General features: G+C 47.2%; 1 protein-coding gene across 1 annotated transcript in view; it reads left to right on the top strand.

Moving 5' to 3' along the window:
• KANSL1 (KAT8 regulatory NSL complex subunit 1) overlaps positions 1–19,636 on the top strand; it is a 185,620-nt gene extending 165,984 nt beyond the window's left edge. Inside the window, exons 9-16 of the mRNA XM_065422791.1 lie at positions 2,015–2,200; positions 2,639–2,800; positions 3,098–3,249; positions 7,220–7,338; positions 14,277–14,334; positions 15,033–15,145; positions 17,031–17,250; positions 18,259–19,636. Coding sequence (XP_065278863.1) covers positions 2,015–2,200; positions 2,639–2,800; positions 3,098–3,249; positions 7,220–7,338; positions 14,277–14,334; positions 15,033–15,145; positions 17,031–17,250; positions 18,259–18,501 — 1,253 coding nt within the window. The 3' untranslated portion in view covers positions 18,502–19,636. The remainder of the gene's footprint in view (positions 1–2,014; positions 2,201–2,638; positions 2,801–3,097; positions 3,250–7,219; positions 7,339–14,276; positions 14,335–15,032; positions 15,146–17,030; positions 17,251–18,258) is intronic.
• The last annotated feature ends 331 nt before the right edge of the window (positions 19,637–19,967 follow it).

Raw genomic sequence — 19,967 nt, 5'->3', positions numbered from 1 at the left:
CGGCATGATCCCAGATGGATGGGACACCGACAATGTATGTTACGTAGTCCCTAGTGGCCTTGGATGTAAGCTTCTTTCCTCATGGTTAACACCAAGTTGCTGCCTTATAGACAACTCTCTTCTGTTCAGGCTGAGGCTTTTCCTGCTGCTCTGTGAGAGATGAAAGAAAACCCTGGTAACTGGTGCCCCAGAGGCACAAGACAACAGCCATGTCATGCAGTATGTTCTGCTACCATGTGTCATAATTTTTGGCAACCAAATCATAGTTTGAGGCTGTAAGCAACCATTGATAAGGGGAAGTGGGGTCACCTGGGATCCCAAGGCCAGAGCCTGGTGGTGACTTTTTCTGCTAGCCAGAGAGGGGCAGCTGTGATTTCCTAATAAGCCTTACTTGCCTGTGCAAGTAAAGTGCTGTATAATTTCATCAGTGTTTGTTTCCCTCAATGGTGGCTTCTGCTAATTCAGGCAGTGTCTCCTGAAGAGCTACGGTGGTGACTTTCATGGGAGGAGAAGGTTGTGAGAAGAGGAGAGCAGCCTGCAGTATGTGTTGGGTTGGGCCAATGGACTTATGCCAGGACTGTGTGTGTGCATAGTTGTGGGGCAGGAGTTTTATGTTGAGACTGCATGTGTATAGGCATGGATGCACGGGTGTGTACACACATCCAGGGGTGGGGCAGAAGGTATGTGCTGAAAATGGAGTGGGAGGGTACTTGCGCATTTGTGTACCCATGGGCTTGTGGAACCACAATAGATGGATAAGTAATTACTGCCTCCATTTCAGAGATGCAGGGGTGGGGGGGTTATATCAGTGGCTTACCAGAATATAATCTGGATGAGAGAGACAACTGTGCCACAAGCCACGTACGAAATTGCTGCTTGTTGTTGGGGCAGCACTTGAGGGATGGATACCATGTGTTGACGGCTTATGCCCACCTTTTGCCAGAATGATGTGCCTGGTCTATGTCCTACTGGATCCTCACAGCTGCTCTTTGCAGCAACGGCCTGCAATACCTTCCCTCAATTAGGACTGACCAGGAACAGGTGACTTTTCCTCAAATGCAGAGGTCATGGTGGTCATCCATGCCTTTGCACCTCCAATGTAGATGAGCACAGTGAGTTTTGCGTTGCACGGTCCTTGAAATCCAGCTGGTGCACAGGGTAGCTCCTGCTGCCTGAAGTAGGCAGCTGCTCCACACAACTAACGCCTATTCTGAAGACATTGCTGTGTATCTTGTCTTGTCAGATAAGCTATCCCATTGTAAAACTCTCCCTGGAGAACAGCATCAGGGTATTTTCAACCTCCGAGCTCCTCTCTGGAAGGTGCTCTCTCTGGTAACTTACAACATTGATCGATCATCTGGATAGCACATAACATCCATTTTATTTAGCATTTAACTGGTTGACTTGTTTTGCGTCTGCTTTTTCTCCGTGTTGAACTGCTAGGGTTAGGAGAGCCATGGTAGCCCTCATCGTTGGTGGCTTATAGAATTAAAGTGGCTGGCTACCCTGGTGACAATCAATAAACTAAATGACTTTCCCAAATGGGTTCCTTTTTAGGCCTTTGTCCTTTAAAAGGATGTGTCCCTTCTTATGTCTTGACCCTGAACTGAGGATGTAAATCACATCTTCTATTTCCTGTCCTTCCCAGTGTAAATTTTGGTGTGCTGCTGCTGCTGTGTTCCAACTTCTTGGCAGGCAGAGGACGATGGGCTGGTGTGACTGAATGCGGAAAGGCACTGGACCCCCGTCCTGTCCTGCTGGGAGGCAGGTGCCTGGTCCCCCTCCTTGTCTTGGACAGAAGAATGTGCTTCACTCTCAAAGAGATTGAGACTGGAGGCACTGTCTCCCAAAATCACAACTGCCCCTTGAGCGTGAGGGTGGAGTCAACAGCCTGGAATCGTAGTTCAGAATAGATGTAGTGTGGTCTCTCCTGGGTGGTAGCACGGGGAGAGGATTATACTACTGCATTTTGAATTCTAGCATGACGTGGTTGTTGCGTTGTACTTGTCTGCAGATGTGCCGACGAGCCTGCACTTCCAGAATATGCTGAAATCCCAGTGGCAGAGCAAGCCCTATGAGAAAATTAAACCTCCCAAAAAGCTCTCGCTCAAGCATAGAGCCTCCATGTCGGCCAGTAGCCTGTCTGACCCTGCTCGCAAGGACCGCCACAAACTGGTCAACTCCTTCTTCACTGCAGCCAGTAAGTATCCCCTTTTTTCTCAAACAAGAACAGGGGTGTCTGCCTGTAAACTCCCAACCTGTCCTAAACGAGTGCAGTGAAGAAGGAAAGTGTGTACGATCACCCTTTTCAGGGCGAGCTGTAGACTGGGCGTGTGGCGATTATATTGCAAGACCTGGGATGGAGATGAGGTGCGTGCAGGTGTGAACCAAATTGGGCCAAAATGTCATAGGTGCTGCTCCCTGTGCAATCTGTGACTTCCTAGTCAGTGTTTTCCTGGCATGGGCAGAAATAAAGGGATTCACTGCTCCATCTGCATCTCCCCCAGTGCCTGGTGGTGTTGGAGCCCTGACCCATCCGCATCTCCGGTGTTGGCTGTGTCTGTGTGTATCTCCTGTGCTAACAGAAAGAGAGGGGAAAGCAGACATTTCATAGCTCTTTTTCTGTTCCCCTCCTCAGAGTGCTCACATCACAAAATCCAACCAGACAAGGCACACAGGCAGCCCTTAGACGATCTAATGGTTGTGTCCAAGGCCAAGAGAGCGCCAGAGCGCTCACTTATCCTGCCTCCTGCACATGACAAAAAGCAATTGTGGGACTACTCACCTGAGAGACACGAAGGTAGGCTCCCACAGCTAGGTCTCACAGGGGGGAGCTTGGGCTTTGCTGCATTCCCATCCTCTTTCCCCTTGGCGAAGGGCAGTGTGCTGCTTCTGGGAATAAAGGAGCAGTTGTCACCACTGCGGCTATCCCCTGTGTGCTCTAACAGCTTATTCCTCCAGGGCTTGTAAAGCTGGCAACTGCAGTCAGAGGAAGCTTCTACTTTATGCACAGTGGTCCTCGATGATGGTCATTTTTAAGCACATGGTATAACCTTATTTGCTAATGTCATTGTCCGTTTTGCTCCTTCTCCTGTAGTGTTAAAGCATCACACGGATGTCGGAGGCCCAAGCTACCTATCAGCGACTGCAGCCTCTATGCCCCACAGCCCCATAGTGCGGCAGCTGTCCACATCCTCTGAAAGTTCTGCTCCTGCCAGCACAAGTTCACAGGGCACCTCTAGCATGTCTGTAAGTATCTGATCAGGGCATGGTCATGCATCTGGAGGGGTTGCTGAGCTTCTGTCCTGCTCTGGAGATGGCTTGGCTGTCAGCAATCCAGGTTTCCCTCTACTCTGGATAGAAAGAACAGTTCAAGTATTAGTGTCTGAATTTACTCAGCGGTTCGGTTCCCAGTGCCAGAGCTGAGAGTCAATCATAGATTAACAGTATTGCTGGCTACTAGTGAATTCTGGGATTCTAAAAGCAAATTATAATTTTATTAAGATTCTCAGATGGACCCTGGTTGGTTGATCCTCCTCAACTAGTGGAGTAATTAGATTTTTCAATATTCTCAATGCTTCCTTCTGCCAAATCATTTTAATTGTCTCGCGTAGGTTGAGCTTCAGCTTTAATCCAAGTCCCAGTCTTTGCCAATCTTTCAGAGAGCCTGGTGATGGCCGTGATTAAATCTGATGGGAAGGAGGCACATAGCTGGGTGTCAGTATGCTGATATCAGCAAAATACTTCCACTTACAATGCTCATTCAGCCGTAGATCTCAAACTGCTTTACAAAGGTGGGCCAGCATTATTTCCATTTTTTACAGGTAGGGAGACTTAAGTGGAGAGATGAAGAGGCTTGATCAGCTTCACACAGGGAATCACTAGCAGAGACAGGAATCTCAGGTTTCCTCTTTCCTTGTGCCCAGTCAGATAGACCACAGCAGCCCCTGAAGCCCCTATCTCCTTGTGATCGCCTTCAGTTTTGCAAAAATATTGAAGTAGTAGCAGGATATGGCCCTTTGGGGATTTCACATTGGAAAGCCATTGAAGAGGAGAGGAACCTTCACCCAGCACTAACTGCTGGAATGGAAAGATTAGAACTACGTGATTCCATCCGTTCCCAGATCCTGACGTCATACTGACCTCATGATGAAAAGTATTGAATTCTGCTGAACTGTTAAGCAACATCCACAAGGATAGCTGGCCTCTGTCCATTTCTGTAATTAGCATCTTTGGTGCCATGATCTAGTCTGAAGCATGACTGGGAATGGGCCCTGGAACTTGAGAATGAGGTGTTGGAATTGGCCTTTCCTTCACTGCCTCAGGTTATCGTGCCCAGACAGGGAATGTTCTAGAACAGATGATGATTAGCAAAACATTTAGCGTCTATGGTTAACCATTTTAACAGAGACCTGAGCAGAGTTTGTTTGACCCAACTTGTATGATTGGTGCCAGCAGCTTGCCTCTCCAAGTGAGGTAGTAACAATCCTCTCCAGATAAAGGTCCCAAGCATTTGTCGCAAACTTCCACCAGCTAGGGCATGTAGAGGTCTCAGATCAAATGGACCGCTTTTAGCACTGCTGGGACAGAGCTCATTGCTTTGGGTTTATAAAGCATCCTACCAGCCAGAATAGTTTGCGTGGTTAAAATGTTGTAGATGCGTTGGAGTTGGAGAAGAGAGATATTTACAGCTCTGTCCTACTGGCATAGAAACTCCTCGTGTTACCTGTGATTGGATTCCTTGCTCACCTCAGCCATTGACATTGCCAGTCTCTTCTCTCCATTTGTCACAGATTGTTGCTAAAGCCAAGTTGACCTGTGGTGAGTTTGTAGAGAAGGCATGCTTTGGCAGTTGTTGTGAGGAGGATACCTCTCCACTAGGAAGTGACAAAGGCCCAGCAATTTATTTCACTGTGAACTAACTCATGTCTTTCTCATTGATAGTCATAATGGAATAGTAAGTTTTATGATACCTTTTTATTGCAGGAGGTATTCTACAAATAAATTCCAGGGCAAGGAATGCATAGGCAATCAAGCAGTCTGTCTGAAGGATTATGTTCAAGTTAAATTCTTGACCTGCCTTTCTCTTTTGCACATCATCAAACCATTGCCGTCTGCCCTTGGGTTTACCCCCTGCCATCTCTGGCTGCTGGGATAAAGTCATGGCCAAAGAAACATCTGTGCCTCCAAAGATAATTTAGGGGTGTGCTAGAGGCAGGGAGCACCCATTAACTTCTGTGATAGGATTCTGTGAAGGCTGCTTATTTTTCACTGAGGCCATCCCTTTCCCTTCTCAGATCCTGGGCTGTATTTGAGGAATGGGAAAGCTTTTTGAGGGGTGGCTTGCCTAATCTGAACGTTCCTAGTGCTGGCGGCTGCTGCTGCTGCCTCTTTGTCCTGGCTATTGGTCTCTCTTAGAGTTGGACTTGTTCCCTGGGTCTAAAGAATTGTGGAGATGCTACATCACCATGTTGCCACATTATGTCAGTGCTTGATGAGCGGACATGTCTGAAAATTCTGGGCATTTTCTTTTAATTGTACCATGAACTAAACAAACAAAGTGTGGGAAAGACCTTCAAGTTTCAGAACAAGTGGTGAATTTATGTCTGTTTAGGTGGCAGTCTTGTCTGATCTTCCCCCCAGTCCTTAGACTTGCTAGGAATCTTACAAATAATCCTTAGACTTACTAGGAATCTTGTCCTCAAAGGCTGAAGGGTTCAGGTATACTATGCACTCAGTCTGCCTGTTAGCTCCCGTATATTCTGAATGTTTCCATCAGAAATAGAAATCTCTCCGTTTTGTCTACAAATATCCAAAGGGTAAAACTTTTTACCTTTAAACTTAAAATTCTAAAGGGGCAGGAGAGATTCGGGGGATAAATATGACTTTTAGTCCAGTCAGTTAACCTAAATTTGCATATGCTTTCTGATTGGTCAACATTGCTTGACACCTCAGTACTGATCTCTGAGGAGGTAAACAATAGAAACCGCCAGATGTTTGTCACATGACTGTTTTAAGCAAATCCTGAGACAATTTTTTCATGTAGGTAGCAGTACTGTTGAGCTGCCTTATATGATTCTGTGAGGATCATTAATCCACTAATGCTTGTGCTTCTGCAGCACATTTAATCTAAGCACCTCAAAGCATATTACCTGGCTTTTATTAGTTTGTTGTATTGTTTATCCAGCGTAATTACAGTTGCCTGCATGACTTAATTTTCACAGTAAAAACCACATGTTCCATGTAATGGGGAATGGAGGAGACCGATAAAAGGGTAAATTGCAAATCCTCTTTGTAAAGGGGATATGAAGTTGAGTTGAGCAGTTTGAGAATCAAATGTTTTACCAGTTTGTGAAAGACCTGATCAGTGGTAAATTGGGAGAGATTTTCATAGGCACCCAACTGCCATTGACTTTCAGTGGGAGTTAGGCACTTAGCTGCTGTTCATGCCTTAGTCACCGCCTCTTAAAACCAGGATGAATACAGGGTTAAATAGCAATATAATTTCTTGAAGCACATGTTGAAAAGTGTAGTAAAGAGCTACGGCTGTAGTTCAAAACTTGTTTTGTAAAAAGAGTCATTTTTTCCCTTTAAAATACATGAGCTCAATGATGAGTGGAATTCTCTCTGCGTGGAAGGTGGAATTTTACAGGAACAGGAATATAGATGGATCCTCTTGTTAAATGCATGAGGGTTGTCTTTCTTTAATATTAATATTAATAATAATAATAAAAAAACCTGCTGGTGAAAAGGTTGGGTTGACAGCTCTGCTGAGTGAAGCCCTCTTTATTCGTAGGGCAGGCCCCCTGCTAACTGCTCTCCTCCCTGATGGGGAGGGGGCACTAAAGCAGGATAGGTATCCTCATTGCACAAACCTTCTCCATGTTTTAGCCTGTGCTGGGCTCCTTGTCAGCGCACCCTGCAGAAAGGTTGAATGGACCAAGGAGACTGAATTCCCCTCTAACTCCAAAGCCAGCCTTTGATGAGGTATTCTGGGAAGTATTGAAACTTAAATTTCTGCAGTGTGCATTGTTCTTGGTCCATGGACATGGCTTCAGTCTCCAGGGCCGTCAATCTGGCATCCCTCACTAGCGCACAATTCACGTTAGAAACTTTTCAGTGATCAGACTGATAGATGCTCATTAGAGAAGCAGTCCCGCCAGGTTGAAACCTGAGGCCCCCCTCACTTCCCTCACCGTTTTTTGTCTTTGTTTTGCAGCAGCCGAGGAGGAGGAGAGGCGAAAGTTCCTTTGATATTAATAACATTGTCATCCCGATGTCTGTTGCTGCAACAACTCGTGTAGAGAAACTACAATACAAAGAAATCCTCACGCCGAGGTATGTCTTCGGTCCATCCCCAGCCTCCATGTTTAGTGCTTCCCCTTCTCGTTTCCTCTGTCGAAAGCGTAGCATCGTCAGAAATGCAACAGTCCTGAAACTTTGCCCCACTGGAGCTCTCTGAATGGCTGCTAGTGCTGTTCAGGAAAATGATTTTCCACTTGCTCATGTCGATTCCATTCTAGGTGGTGTGAGCACGCCCACATGCGCAGTCAGAGATTTTTGCCTTAGCAGTATCTGTAGAGTCGGCTGCTTGAGTGCCACGCTCATGCGCTGGTTTATTAGGCGCCGCCAGCCCTACGCCCTCTCAGTTCCTTTTTATGCCCCTGGTTGGTCAGAGCGTTAGCGGTTCTTTACAACCCATTGTTTACCCTCTTTGTATGTCGTTTGTAGATGCTTAGTTAGCCATTAAGTTAAGTGTTAGGTTGGTTTGGTAGTTGGAGTCCTCACTGGGTCTTTGCCCTGGAGCAGGACGTGCTTCAAACCATGCTCCTCAGGCAACAAGCCGATGCCTATTAGTGACCCCCATGACAGCTGTTTTAAGTGTGTGGGGGAGTCCCATAGAAAGGACAAGTGCAGGATCTGTAAGAACTTTCACTCTAGAACCCAGAAGGAGCAAGAGATCCATTTGAGGGCCCTCCTCATGGAGGCTGCACTTTGTCCTGCGTCGGAGCCCTTCTGCTCAGACCCCACTCCTAGAACCCCAACATCAGTGTGGAGCGCACCACCGGCACCGGGCTTCTTACCGGTTGCCGACAAGGGTCAATCGACAGACTCAGGCCTCCACGGCTCTGCTCTGGTCACGGGAGGGGCAGTGGTCCAAGTTGGAGCAGGAGTTCAGCCCCTCGCCAAGGAAGGGTGAATCACCACTGACCTGCAAGGCCAGCACGGCGTCCGCAGCCGCGGGGTGGCAGCAGGGACAGTGACCTGCTCAATGGCTGTACTGGAACCCATGGGGCGTGCCTGTCACACCGGTCCTGTACTCCCACCATTCCTCTCTGACCACTTCGGAAAAACCGCCGCCAGTACCAGAGTCGGAACATGGTGCCGAGCCGACGCGAGGGCAGCACAGCAGGCTCCGACACCTAAGGAGCCGTCCCCAGAGAGGGAAGGGGAAGCCGTCCCTCCCTCTGCAGTGCAGTCGTCATCTCCGGATGAAGCGGTGGCCGGCCCCTCCTAAATGGGCACCAGGCCCTCCTTAAAAGAGTGGCTACCAATTTAAACTTAATGATTGAAGAGTTGGCAGAGGAGTCTGAAACGGTGGTCCAGGTCCTGATGGACAATGCAGTGGCTATCAATAAGCAAGGCGGAGCCAGATTGTCTGCCCTTTGCCAAGAAGTCCTCAGGCTCTGGGACTTTTGTGTACGTCACAACATCCATCTCGTAGCCGCACACCTCCCTGGGGCCAGGAACACTTTGGCAGATCGCCTCAGCAGGACCTTCTCGTCTCACCACGCGTGGTCCCTCTATCCGGAGGTGGTCAGCGTCGTCTTCCAGAGATGGGGGACTCCCCGGGTGGACCTCTTCACATTCAGGAAGAACAAGAAGTGCCACGTTTTCTGCTCCATTTGGGGGATCGACAGAGGCTCCCTGTTGGACACTTTTCTGCTCCCTTTTCCCCCAGTGCCGTTGGTCCACAGAGTCCTTATGGAGATCAAGCAGGACAGGGCGAAGGTGATGCTCATCGCGCCGGCTTGGCCGCACCAGCTCTGATTCGGCACACTGCTGAATGTCTCGGTGGCTGTTCTGTTACAACGATCAGAGGGGTAGCCGTGTGAGTCTGTATCCCCAAAAACAACGAGGAGTCCGGTGGCACCTTAAAGATTAACAGGTTTATTTGGGCATAAGCTTTCGTGAGTAAAAAACCCACTTCTTCAGATGCATGGAGTGAAAATTACAGATACAGGCATAAATATGTATTGGCACATGAAGAGAAGGGAGTTATCTTACAAGTGGAGAACCAATGTTGAAGGCCAATTTAGTCAGGGTGCTACAATTCATTTGTAAACTTAACACCATCAATTTGGGCTTGAATAGGGACTGGGAGTGACTGGCTCACTACAAAAGCAATTTCCCTTTCTTGGTATTGACACCTCCTCATCAATTATTGGGAGTAGACCACATCCACCCTGACTAAATTGGCCTTCTACATTGGTTCTCCACTTGTAAGATAACTCCCTTCTCTTCATGTGCCAATATACATTTATACCTGTATCTGTAATTTTCACTCCATGCATCGGAAGAAGTGGGTTTTTACCCACAAAAGCTTATGCCCAAATAAATCTGTTAGTCTTTAAGGTGCCACTGGACTTCTCGTTTCCATTACAGCTACCACTCTGGCCAGACCTGCTGTCCCAAAACCACAGCAGTCTTCTGCATCCGAACCTGGCGGTGCTGCACCTGGCAGCTTGGCTGCCACATGGTTAAATGCAGAAGAGCAGGAGTGCTCGGCCAGTGTCCAACAGGTCCTGTTGGGCAGCAGAAAGCCCCCCACCAGAGCAATGTACCTGGCCAAATGGAAGCGGTTCACATATTGGACTTTGGATAAAGGCGTTTGTCCCAAGCGAGCCGTGCTGCAGTTGATCCTGGACTACCTTCTGCATCTCAAGCTCCAAGGCCTGTCCCTTTCATCTGTTAAGGTCCACTTGGCCACTATCTTGGCCTTCCATCCGCCACTCGATGGCAGGTTGGTTTTCGCCCAAGACATGACTGCCAGGTTCCTCAAGGGCCTCGAGCGTCTCTACCCACATGTCAGAGACCCCGTCGCCCTGTGGGACCTGAATCTTGTGCTGTCACAGCTCACGGGACACCCCCCCCCCGCCACCCCCTTCGAGCTTCTGGCTTCCTGCTCTCTCCTTCTCCTTTCCTGGAAGGTTGCGTTCATGGTTGCAATAACATCTGTCTGCAGGGTCTCTGAGATTAGAGCGCTTACCTCAAAACCACCCTATATGGTCTTTTACAAAGACAAGGTCCAGCTGTAGCCACACCCGGCTTTTCTGCCCAAGATGGTCTGTTTCATATGGGCCAGGACATTTACTTACCTGTCTTTTCCCCCCCCCCCCCCCCAAAGTCACGTAAGTCAGAGGAGGAGCGTAGATTGTATTACCTAAACGTCAGGAGGGTTGCTGGCTTTTTACATTGACAGGACAAAGCCATTCCACAGGTCGATGCAATTGTTCGTCGCAGTGGCCAGCAGGATGAAAGGTCGTCCAATGTCTGCTCAAAGAATTTCTTCTTGGATCACTGCCTGCATTCGCTGCTGCTATGATCAGGCAAAGGTGCCCCCTCCTCCGATGATAACCACCGATTCAACCAGGGCGCAAGCCTCTTTGGCAGCTTTCCTAGCCCAAGTGGCTATCCAGGATATCTGGCGGGCCACTACCTGGTCATCTGTCCACACGTTCACGTCCCATTACGCGCCTACGCAGCAGTCCCGGGACGGTGCTGGCTTCGGTAGAGCAGTGCTGCAAGCCACAAGACCGTGAACTCCAAGCCCACCTCCGAGGATAATGCTTGTGAGTCACCTGGAATGGAATTGACATGAGGAAGCACTCAAAGAAGAAAAAAGTTACCTATCTGTTTATAACTGTTCTTCAAGATGTGTTGCTCATGTCCATTCCATTACCCGCCCTCCTGCCCCTCTGTCGGAGTTGCCAGCAAGCAGGAACTGAGAGGGCGTAGGGCCGGCGGCGCCTAATATACCAGCACATGAGCACGGCACTCAAGGGGGCGCTGCAGCCGACCCTACGGATACCACTAAGGCAAAAATCTCTGATGACTCTGCACGTGGGCTGTGCACACCGCCTAGAATGGAATGGATGTGAGCAACACATCTCGAAGAACAGTTATGAAAAGGAAGGTAACCGATTTTTTTACTTGGATAACTTCCATTTTGCAATGTCTTCCACAGCCCATCAATGGAAAGGGCTTATTAACTGCCAAGGGTTACACTGCTTGGGGATTCTCACTGCTTGAAGATCAACTTCCCTGACTGATTTTAATTCTGTAACCTGAATGTTAGTTTAATGTTGTCATTTTTTGTGTTTAATTGTGAAGACGCAGTGCTCACTGAGGTCACTGGCTTCTATCCCCAGCGTTGCACATACGGCTAGGAAGTAGGTGCTGAGTAGTGAGCTAATGAATACAGTGGGGGGGGAAGGCAGTTGCCCCATGCCAACACTGGTCAAAGACAAGGCACTCTTTGACGATTGAATGGCGATAGCAATATTAAACCTCCTTGCAGCTGGTTTTGCTCCATGTGGATCTTGAAGAAACCCCTCAGCACCTACAGCTAATTAGGTGTCATCTAATTGAAGGAGGTGTCATTAGCTGTGACACCAGCCTGGAAGCCACCTTCCAAATCTTTCTTTAAAATAAAAATGTAAAGGAAAACTAACTAGGCCACACTAGTACATCCTGTATTCTTCATTTTGCAACAAAAACAGCCATGTTAAGTTCCATATGTAACCAAAACCTCAGGAATAGAGCATATTTCATGTGGCAATGCAGCTGAGTTACTGTAGGAAACTTTCATTTCCTGGTTTTTGTTAATTGTGTATGTTAATGAAGTGTTAGACTCAGTTAATTTCTATCTTTGGCTTTATTTTTTTTAGAAGAGTGTGCTTGCTTGTGCTTTAATAATGTTAGCATTTAAATGGCCCAAAGTTAGACTTTGAAGTTCGCATCTCATTGAGCTGAAGGGTGGTGGTGTTGCTGCTGTTCGGCTAAATACAGTAACTCCTCACTTAATGTTGTAGTTATGTTCCTGAAAAATGCGACTTTAAGCGAAACGATGTTAAGTGAATCCAGTTTCCTCATAAGAATTAATGTAAATGAGGGGGTTAGGTTCCAGGGAAATTTTTTTCACCAAACAAAAGACTGTATTATATATAATATACACACACAAACACACAGTATAAGTTTTAAACAAACAATTTAATACTGGTACACAGAAGCTTGGTTGAGGTGGAGGAGTCAGAGGGTGGGATATTTCCAGGGAATGCCTTACTGCTAAATGATGAACTAGCAATTGGCTGAGCCCTCAAGGGTTAACTCTCACACTCTACTATACAAGGCAGCAGGAAAGGAGGGAGGGCAGACAGAGTGTGTGTGTGTGTGTGTGTGTGTGTGTGAGAGAGAGAGAGATGCTCATTTCCCCTTTTAAGTATGAAGAGTGGGGTCAGAAGTACACTGCCTTGTTAATTAGATCAGCAAGCTGAGACCAGACCGCTGCTGCTGCCTTGAAGCTCCCTCTGTCGTGTCTCTCCCCTCCCCCTCCCCCCCCCCCCCCGCTCTATGGAAGATGGGGTAAGTGGGGTGCAGGAGCAGGGTGGGGGACACACCCTGACATTAGCCCCCCTTTTCCTCCCCCACACACAGCAAGCAGGAGTCTTGGGGAGCAGCTCCAAGGCAGAGGGCAGGAACAGCACATGGCAGTTGGGGGGAGGGACAGCTGCGATTGCTAGCCTGCTGGGCAGCTGCTGCACAGGGAACTTAGGGGAGCGGGGAGCTAATAGGGGGCTGTTGGTCCAGCCTGGTTCCAACCACCCACCAGCTAGCTCCTGCACGCAGTGGACAAAGCAGGCGGCTGCCAAAGGACGTTAGAAGGGAGCATTGCACAACTTTAAACGAGCATGTTCCCTAATTGTTCAGCAACTAACAACGAAACAACGTTAACCAGGACGACTTTAAGTGAGGAGTTACTGTACTTTATCTGTCTACACTCAGTCTATGCAGTGGAAAAAGAAACTTAAATAATTTTGAAGTTATAACAGGCAAAATACTGTAGAATGTCCCAAAAATTGTGGTGAGAACCTAAAATAATAGAATGTGACTTTCTCCTTTCTCCGATTTTATAAGGATTCTGTCTCATCATTACCCAATATTAGGTTTTGTAAAATAAAACTTTATGGAACACACAACCAATAGAAAAGTTATCAAATTCTAAAAATTCCAGTGTAAACAATTTTTAAACAAGTAAAGTGTTCCCTTGCGGTATTTGTAACCTAAACACTGCAGCACCGTGCAATAGTGTGTGACAACTGAAAAGTATTAGAAACAAAAGTGAAATTGAGACTGTTTCACAATCCATGCTGAGTGAAGTGCAGAAAGTGAACAAACAGCAAAAATGGTGAACAGTAAATTAGTTTAGAATGCTTTATGTCAGCATCACAAGAGAGATCATTTGACTTTTAAAAAATACTATATCAGTATGTGAAAGGGAGTCTCGCTCATCTCACCTCCTGGTGCTCCCTAGTCTTCCCAGTGCTGGCTCGGTGTGGGGAAGCTCAGCAGAATCTAAACTACTTCCTTCTCCTGTTGCCGGCTCTGCCAGCTGCAGCACAGCAAGAGCTGACCAGCAGCGACAGGAGTTGGGCTGGGGAGATGGAATGGTTTGGTCCAGGGGAGCATTTAGTGGGGAGGAACAGCAGCAGGGGGCATGTCTTAAGAGACAGGTTAGGAAAAGCTGCCTTATTTTATTTTATTCCCCACCCCAAAAAAAACCCCACAGGGAAGGCAGAATTGGAAGGACAACACCTGGGAGGCGCAAAGTTGTGGGAGGGGATCCTGTCTCCTTCATTGCTTCACCCAGGGTTGTACCTCTGGTGCCTCCTGAGCATGTTCAGAAACTGGTTGTCACTTGCATGGAATGGCGTTCACTCCTAATGTAGTACCAGAAGTGGAAAATCTCATCTGCATTTGAAACTGTAGGGGGAGTTTAGGTGGCAGAATATAATTACTTGAATTGGAATTTGTCACTAATAGTAGTAGGTTTTTATCCTTTCTATAGGCCACCAGTCACTAGGGGGGGGCAAAATTAACACATGTACAAGGTGTGTTCACCGCTCCTCTCCCCTCTAGTCCCTCCAAGACTATATGGATGTGTTACATTCTTTACCATGGCAGTGACTGACCTTGTTTTCAACGGTGTATTGCAGCTGGCGTGAAGTGGATATCAGTGCTCTGAAAGTGAACCCTGAGGAAGACAATGAGGAGGTAATGATAGTTGCTTTATATCTGTAACTAATTTGGGAGCTTCCCACTCCTTGGGATGGACCTGGTGGTAGCCCTATAACTTCCTTTCAAGTAGGATGTGCTGCACGAGAGAGTGAAGTGCCTGGAAAGCAGATGCTGAAGGATCAACAAGAACCTCAGAAGAGCGGTGTGGGGTCTCCTTTTTGTTTGTGTATATGGAGGGTGGCGTCTTGGTTAGGCAGGAAGAGACCAGTAGGAAGTGTTTGATCAGTCCATCCTCCTTTTCAGCAAAAGGTGGGGAAGGAAAAGCCTGCTGAGATAGAAGAAGCTAGTTTATTTTGTTGCATGTGTATCAGTTGCAGCCGGGAGTCTGGCTTCTTTCATGAGGTGCCTCAGGGTAGCAGGCCTTTTAGGGAGACCTGACGTCTTGTCTACACAAAAAAGCTTTACCACTTGCATTGGTATAATTATATCAATATTAGTTAAACCAATATAGCTATGCCAGTATGAGCCACTGTGTGGACACTCTTATTTCTGGAATTCCGTTTAGCTCAAGCCCCTTCCTAAGCAACATAAGCTAAACCGAAAAAAGGGTCCTCTTACATTTCTCCGGGTATATCTGTTTAAATTCACCCCTTGGCTTATGCCAGTATAACTTTGTTGTGTAGGCAAGTCCTTCGTGTAAAAGATCTCACACTAATGTGACAATCCCTTTCCAGATTGAGGACCTGTCCGATTCAGCCTTTGCTGCTCTTCATGCCAAGTGTGAAGAGATGGAGCGGGCAAGATGGCTCTGGAGCACCAGTCTGCCCCCTCAGCGGCGTGGCAGCAGGTAAGCCTAGTAGCATGCTCTCTGCAGCTGTGGTGCACCCAGCACTCTGATACCACTGTAAGGTATGTTCAGTGGGTGCAGACTACTGCTCTTCAGTTCTGCCATATGAGCCTTGTGTGGGAAGGCTGTCCTTCGCTCCAGCTTCTCTTGTAGTTGTGCTTCTCTTAACTAAATGCCCTCTTTCTACAGAGAGGGGCATATCTGGGAGCAGAGTGCAAAAGAGTGATCTACAGAGGTTCATATCCTGAAAGGCAGTAGTATTGGAGAATCTAAGATGGTTCTTTGTACAGTAGGGGCAGAGTGGTGTTGGACTTGTGGGAAGGAATGGTGTCTCTGCAGAGAGAGACAGACAGTGGAACTGGTAAGCTATCAGTTGGGGAAGACCATTTGTGATGTTGATGGTGAGTAAAATTATGCCTTCAACTCTGGGGCTGAGCTTTCCCAATGGGATGTCCTCATACAAATTGTCTATCCCCATCTGATGTCAGAAATGTATGAGGAAATTATGTGGAACTTTGCAGAAACCATGGTAGTTAGATCCTATTATGTTATGATCATCTAGATGGTTGTTAATTCTGTTTTAACCATCATTTCAACCTGTTTACCAGATACAAAAATAAGGCTTACTGGTCTGTAATTCTCCAGACATAACCTAGTACCTTTTAAAAAATACTGGGTATAACATTCATTCCCCAGCTCAGCCACGTCCTTCTTGAGTAACTTCAGAACACTTAAGTGTACCCTCTGGACTTGATGACTACTTAACATCTACTTTATCAGTTTGTTCCAGTACCTCTTCTTTTGTTACCTCCATTTCTTGAGTATCACATCTTTACTACCAGAAGAGTAAGTCTGGGGTAGATAATATCCCAGCATTCTCTGCGGTGAAGAGCGATGCAAATAAATTGTCTAGCTTCTTTGTAATGTTGTTCTCATCCTTAATTGTTCAAGCAGACCCTCCTATTGATGATCTCATGGTCTTCCTGGCTCTGATACATTTGAAGAATTTCTTGGCTGTTTTAGTGTTAGAATTTAAAGAACAAAAAGCCAATCTTAGCCGTTCTGATTTTCTTCCTCCTATAGCTTATGCTCTTATATTAGTTTTACTAGGGTTGGATTTTGATATTCTGAAGGACCTGTTTCGCTCAGACTGCCCTTTTGAACCTTGCCATTTACCCAAACACTGGTTTACTTGCTTCCTGATTGATTCCCTTTTTGTTTAGATGTACGCATGCCTTAATGAAGGGTTTTAAATCCCTCAATTTTGACCTTTAAGTCTTTGACAAGCTTCCTCATTTTTATGTTCCCTTTCCAAAGTTTAGGTTTGGCTCCTAACCTCCCCAAAAGATGTCAAGCTTAATTATATTTTGATCAGTATTTAGCTATTTGAACAAGTGTCTTTGTTACTTAGTGTACAGATGTTGTCAGGAGAATACTTGGGAACACTGACCTAAGTGTCCGACTCTGTGGGGTGGCTGCTTATTACTACTATAATGGTACAGCACTCAGAAGTGTAGTAGGCATGTGCTCCACAGAAACAGCCCCCCCCCCCCCAAAAAAAAACCAACCCAAAACAACTGTCCCAAAGATTATGCTGAGTATGACATGATGCAGTGAAACAATGATCGTTGGATGGAGGGGTCAGACCAGACAGTTGCAATGCTAAGTCCAAACAGTGACTCAGTTTCTGTATGTGCACATCTTGATGATTGCCTTGCATGTAGTGACATAAATTGTGTTAACACTGTTCTAGGGGGTGATGTGGCAGAAGTGAGCTGGCAGTGAATGAGGTGTTTGCAGAATGACAGCAGCCTTTCAGACTGCAGTAGTGAAATGTAAAATTGAGAATTTTAAAATACATGTTTTTTTTTTTTTTAAATTCCAGGTCTTACAGATCAGCAGACGGTCGGACAACCCCTCAGCTGGGGAACCCCTCCACTCCCCAGCCACCATCCCCCGATGTGGGCAACTGCCTCTCCCCACGCAGTCCCGTCAGCCCTGAACTGCACTCTGCCCCTCTCACGCCTGTTTCCCGTGACTCCATGCGGCTCTTGTCCAGCGAGGACACCCGTTGTTCCACACCCGAGTCTGGTCTTGACGAACAGGTGGGTGGCTGTTTCGACTTTTTGTCCCCTCTGGCTGGTGGAAGGGTCCAGATGCGTACACATTACTGAGAAGCTGTGTTATTTTTGAGGCTAAATGTGAAATTCAAACTTTTGGTTTGTTTTTCACTGTGGAACTTACTGTGGGAAAACTGCTGAGAATCTGTGTGTGGGAAATTCAGTTTGCTGAACTGAATGAAAAATCTATTCTCATTCAGCTTTAGCAGGCAAGATCTGACCTCTCTGGCAGTTTTTCCTTTGGGCGCTCATCCTCCGTCTACGTGCCCTAAGAACCCCATCATGTTACAATATTAACGTGGGAGCAGAACATCACAATGCTTGCCTTTACACGACAGAATGAACCCAAATGAGACTTTCTGCAGTGGAAGTGCGGGAAAGTGTCAGTTGATCTTATTGACCTTTGATGGGTGTTTAGTTTTTCTAACACCTACATTGTGATTCTTCTCTCCTTAAAACTCTCCAGCAAGCTGAAAAGCCAGTAGAACGGAATTCTTGTTGGGAGGTCTGAATTGAGACCTTCCTTGGTGCATGTGGCCCATTAATGTGTACCGGGGCAGGCTAATGTTGTCCAATGATACTTCCCGTTTTCATCAATAAAATGTCACTTTTTTTTCACGGTATGTGCATGGGAGTTAATCTAGTTGTGGTCCTGGCTGGCTGTGGGTTGCTTGAGCCTGCTAGAAAAACAGGCATACACAGGTGCTTCATTGGTCATGGGGGGGCCTCTGACAGCTGGGTGCTGGCTCTGCTGTGGTCTCAGTCTGTGCCAGCATGCCCTGATCCCTTGGGGAACCTCCCCATGCTAATGGCTGAACCTGCACCATATGGGAAGCACCTTTAAAGGGAGCATTGGCCAGGGCTGCCAGATGTCAAGGACAAATGGGAAACAGGAAGATGACTCGGGGGGGGGGGGGGGGAGAATATCCTGAGCCACAGAGAGTTGTCTGTATGCACTCCCTGTGAACAGCTCTGCTTCCCGTCCCCCTGCAGGCTGTGCAACCCTGGGAGCGACGCTACTTCCCGCTCTCCTACAACCCCAAGACAGAGTGCGAGGACCCGTCTGATCCCCAGGACCGGTTGTCGCGCTGCACCCGGCGCACCTCGGGCAGCAAGTCATCCCGGGAGATGGACAGCGCCCTCCCCTTGCCCGCCCTCCCCAGCCCCAAGAGCCGGAACCCAGCGGTGGCCTCCTCAGCAGCAGCAACAGCAGTTCAGCGGCCGGCACACAGATAGAGACAGACAGGAAGAAATGAGCAAAACCAACACACAGAACTAACTCTTGGCATTAAAGCTTCCGAAATCTGCGTTTGATATTCAAACATCCTGCCGGGAATTTTCACAGTTTTTAGTGAATTTAAGGAGTTTAGAAACTGTTTTTTTTTTGTTTGTTTGTTTGTTTTTGGTTTTTTTTTTTTTTTTCCCCATGTTTCCTTGTCACACAATAAGAGCACCCCAGCTTCCTCCCAGCAGAGTGAAGTCTCGGGAGGAGAGCAGCCTGCCAGACACCCTTCCGCAACTCCCCCTTAGGTGTATAACTCTAGAGCACAGGATTTAGCTGACTAGCAGACTTTGGGGATTTTTTTTCTCGAGCGAAAGGGGATTTTTCTCTTACTCTCTGCTGCCTGCTGCCTCCTCCCCGAAAAGTTTTAGTGGAGTGAAATTAGTGGTGAAAAGTGATGTCTTTGGAATGCAACCTCCCGCACTAGCTGTCTTTCCCCACGTGCAGAGCTGAGATCTGCAGTCGCTGCACCCCCACCCTCTGTCACTTTGTTCCCTAGGTTGTAGTTCCAGGTATTACCTCCATGATTCCCCCAGGCTGCCTGCTGCATTGCCCTTCCTTTCTTCCTTTCTCCACTCCTGCTTTTAGAGCAGCTGTTTGCTTCATGGAGGACAAGCCTTCCTGTCACTTGGGGAAAGGAAGGCCCCTCATTAGCTGCTTCATGCACAGCTCCATGTGGGAGAGTGAGATTTCGGAAGCAGCCTTGTTCTGTTCACACCTTGTGTTTATACTGGGTGAAGGGCAGGGAAGTGGGAGTCCAACCCAGCATGTTCTGGTGCTTCAGCAGGAGCAGAGTTTATCCTTTTGCTGGGATCTAACTTCCTGCTGGCACCAGTACACGCTTTGCTGCAGGAAATGCAGTTCTGTTACCAACACTTTAATTTCTCTTCGTGGTTTTTTACCCACCACAATTAGAAAATTTCAGGCTAGGTTAGCAGCTGTCACTTCTGTTGTTACTGTTACTGCTTAGAAATCATGATGAGCTGCAGATGCCAGGAGTGTTCAGTTGGCAGGACTAGGACTCAGCAATTCACCATGTGAAGTCTGTAGGCTGCAGTACATAGGCTGCTAATGTTTGTTTCGCTTAAATTGGTTTGATCTATTAAAAAAACAAAAAAAAAAGTCCTAAGAAAAAGCAAGTGTCATGTGCTGCTCGAAGTCCAGCTCAGCAGAGCCTTGGCTGCTTGCTTAGGAAAAGATCGGGACTTGTTTTTCACCACTGCTTAACTCCACTTCCACACAAATTTTGAAAACAAATGTTCAGTCAGTTTCATTTTTGAGGACTTTTTGGTCTGAGGATCATAAAGTTGGACAGGTATTTTATTTTAAAATGGCACCACCGCTGCCCCCTCCCCCTCTAGAGACTCCTGGATCCCACACACCGTTCCCATCTGTAATGTTTTCTGACCCTAGCGGTGTG

This window comes from Emys orbicularis, chromosome 25 (assembly GCF_028017835.1).
Source record: "Emys orbicularis isolate rEmyOrb1 chromosome 25, rEmyOrb1.hap1, whole genome shotgun sequence".
Taxonomy (NCBI): domain Eukaryota; kingdom Metazoa; phylum Chordata; order Testudines; family Emydidae; genus Emys; species Emys orbicularis.
Note: the sequence above shows the minus strand (reverse complement) of the source record. Positions and strands in the feature narration are given on the sequence as shown.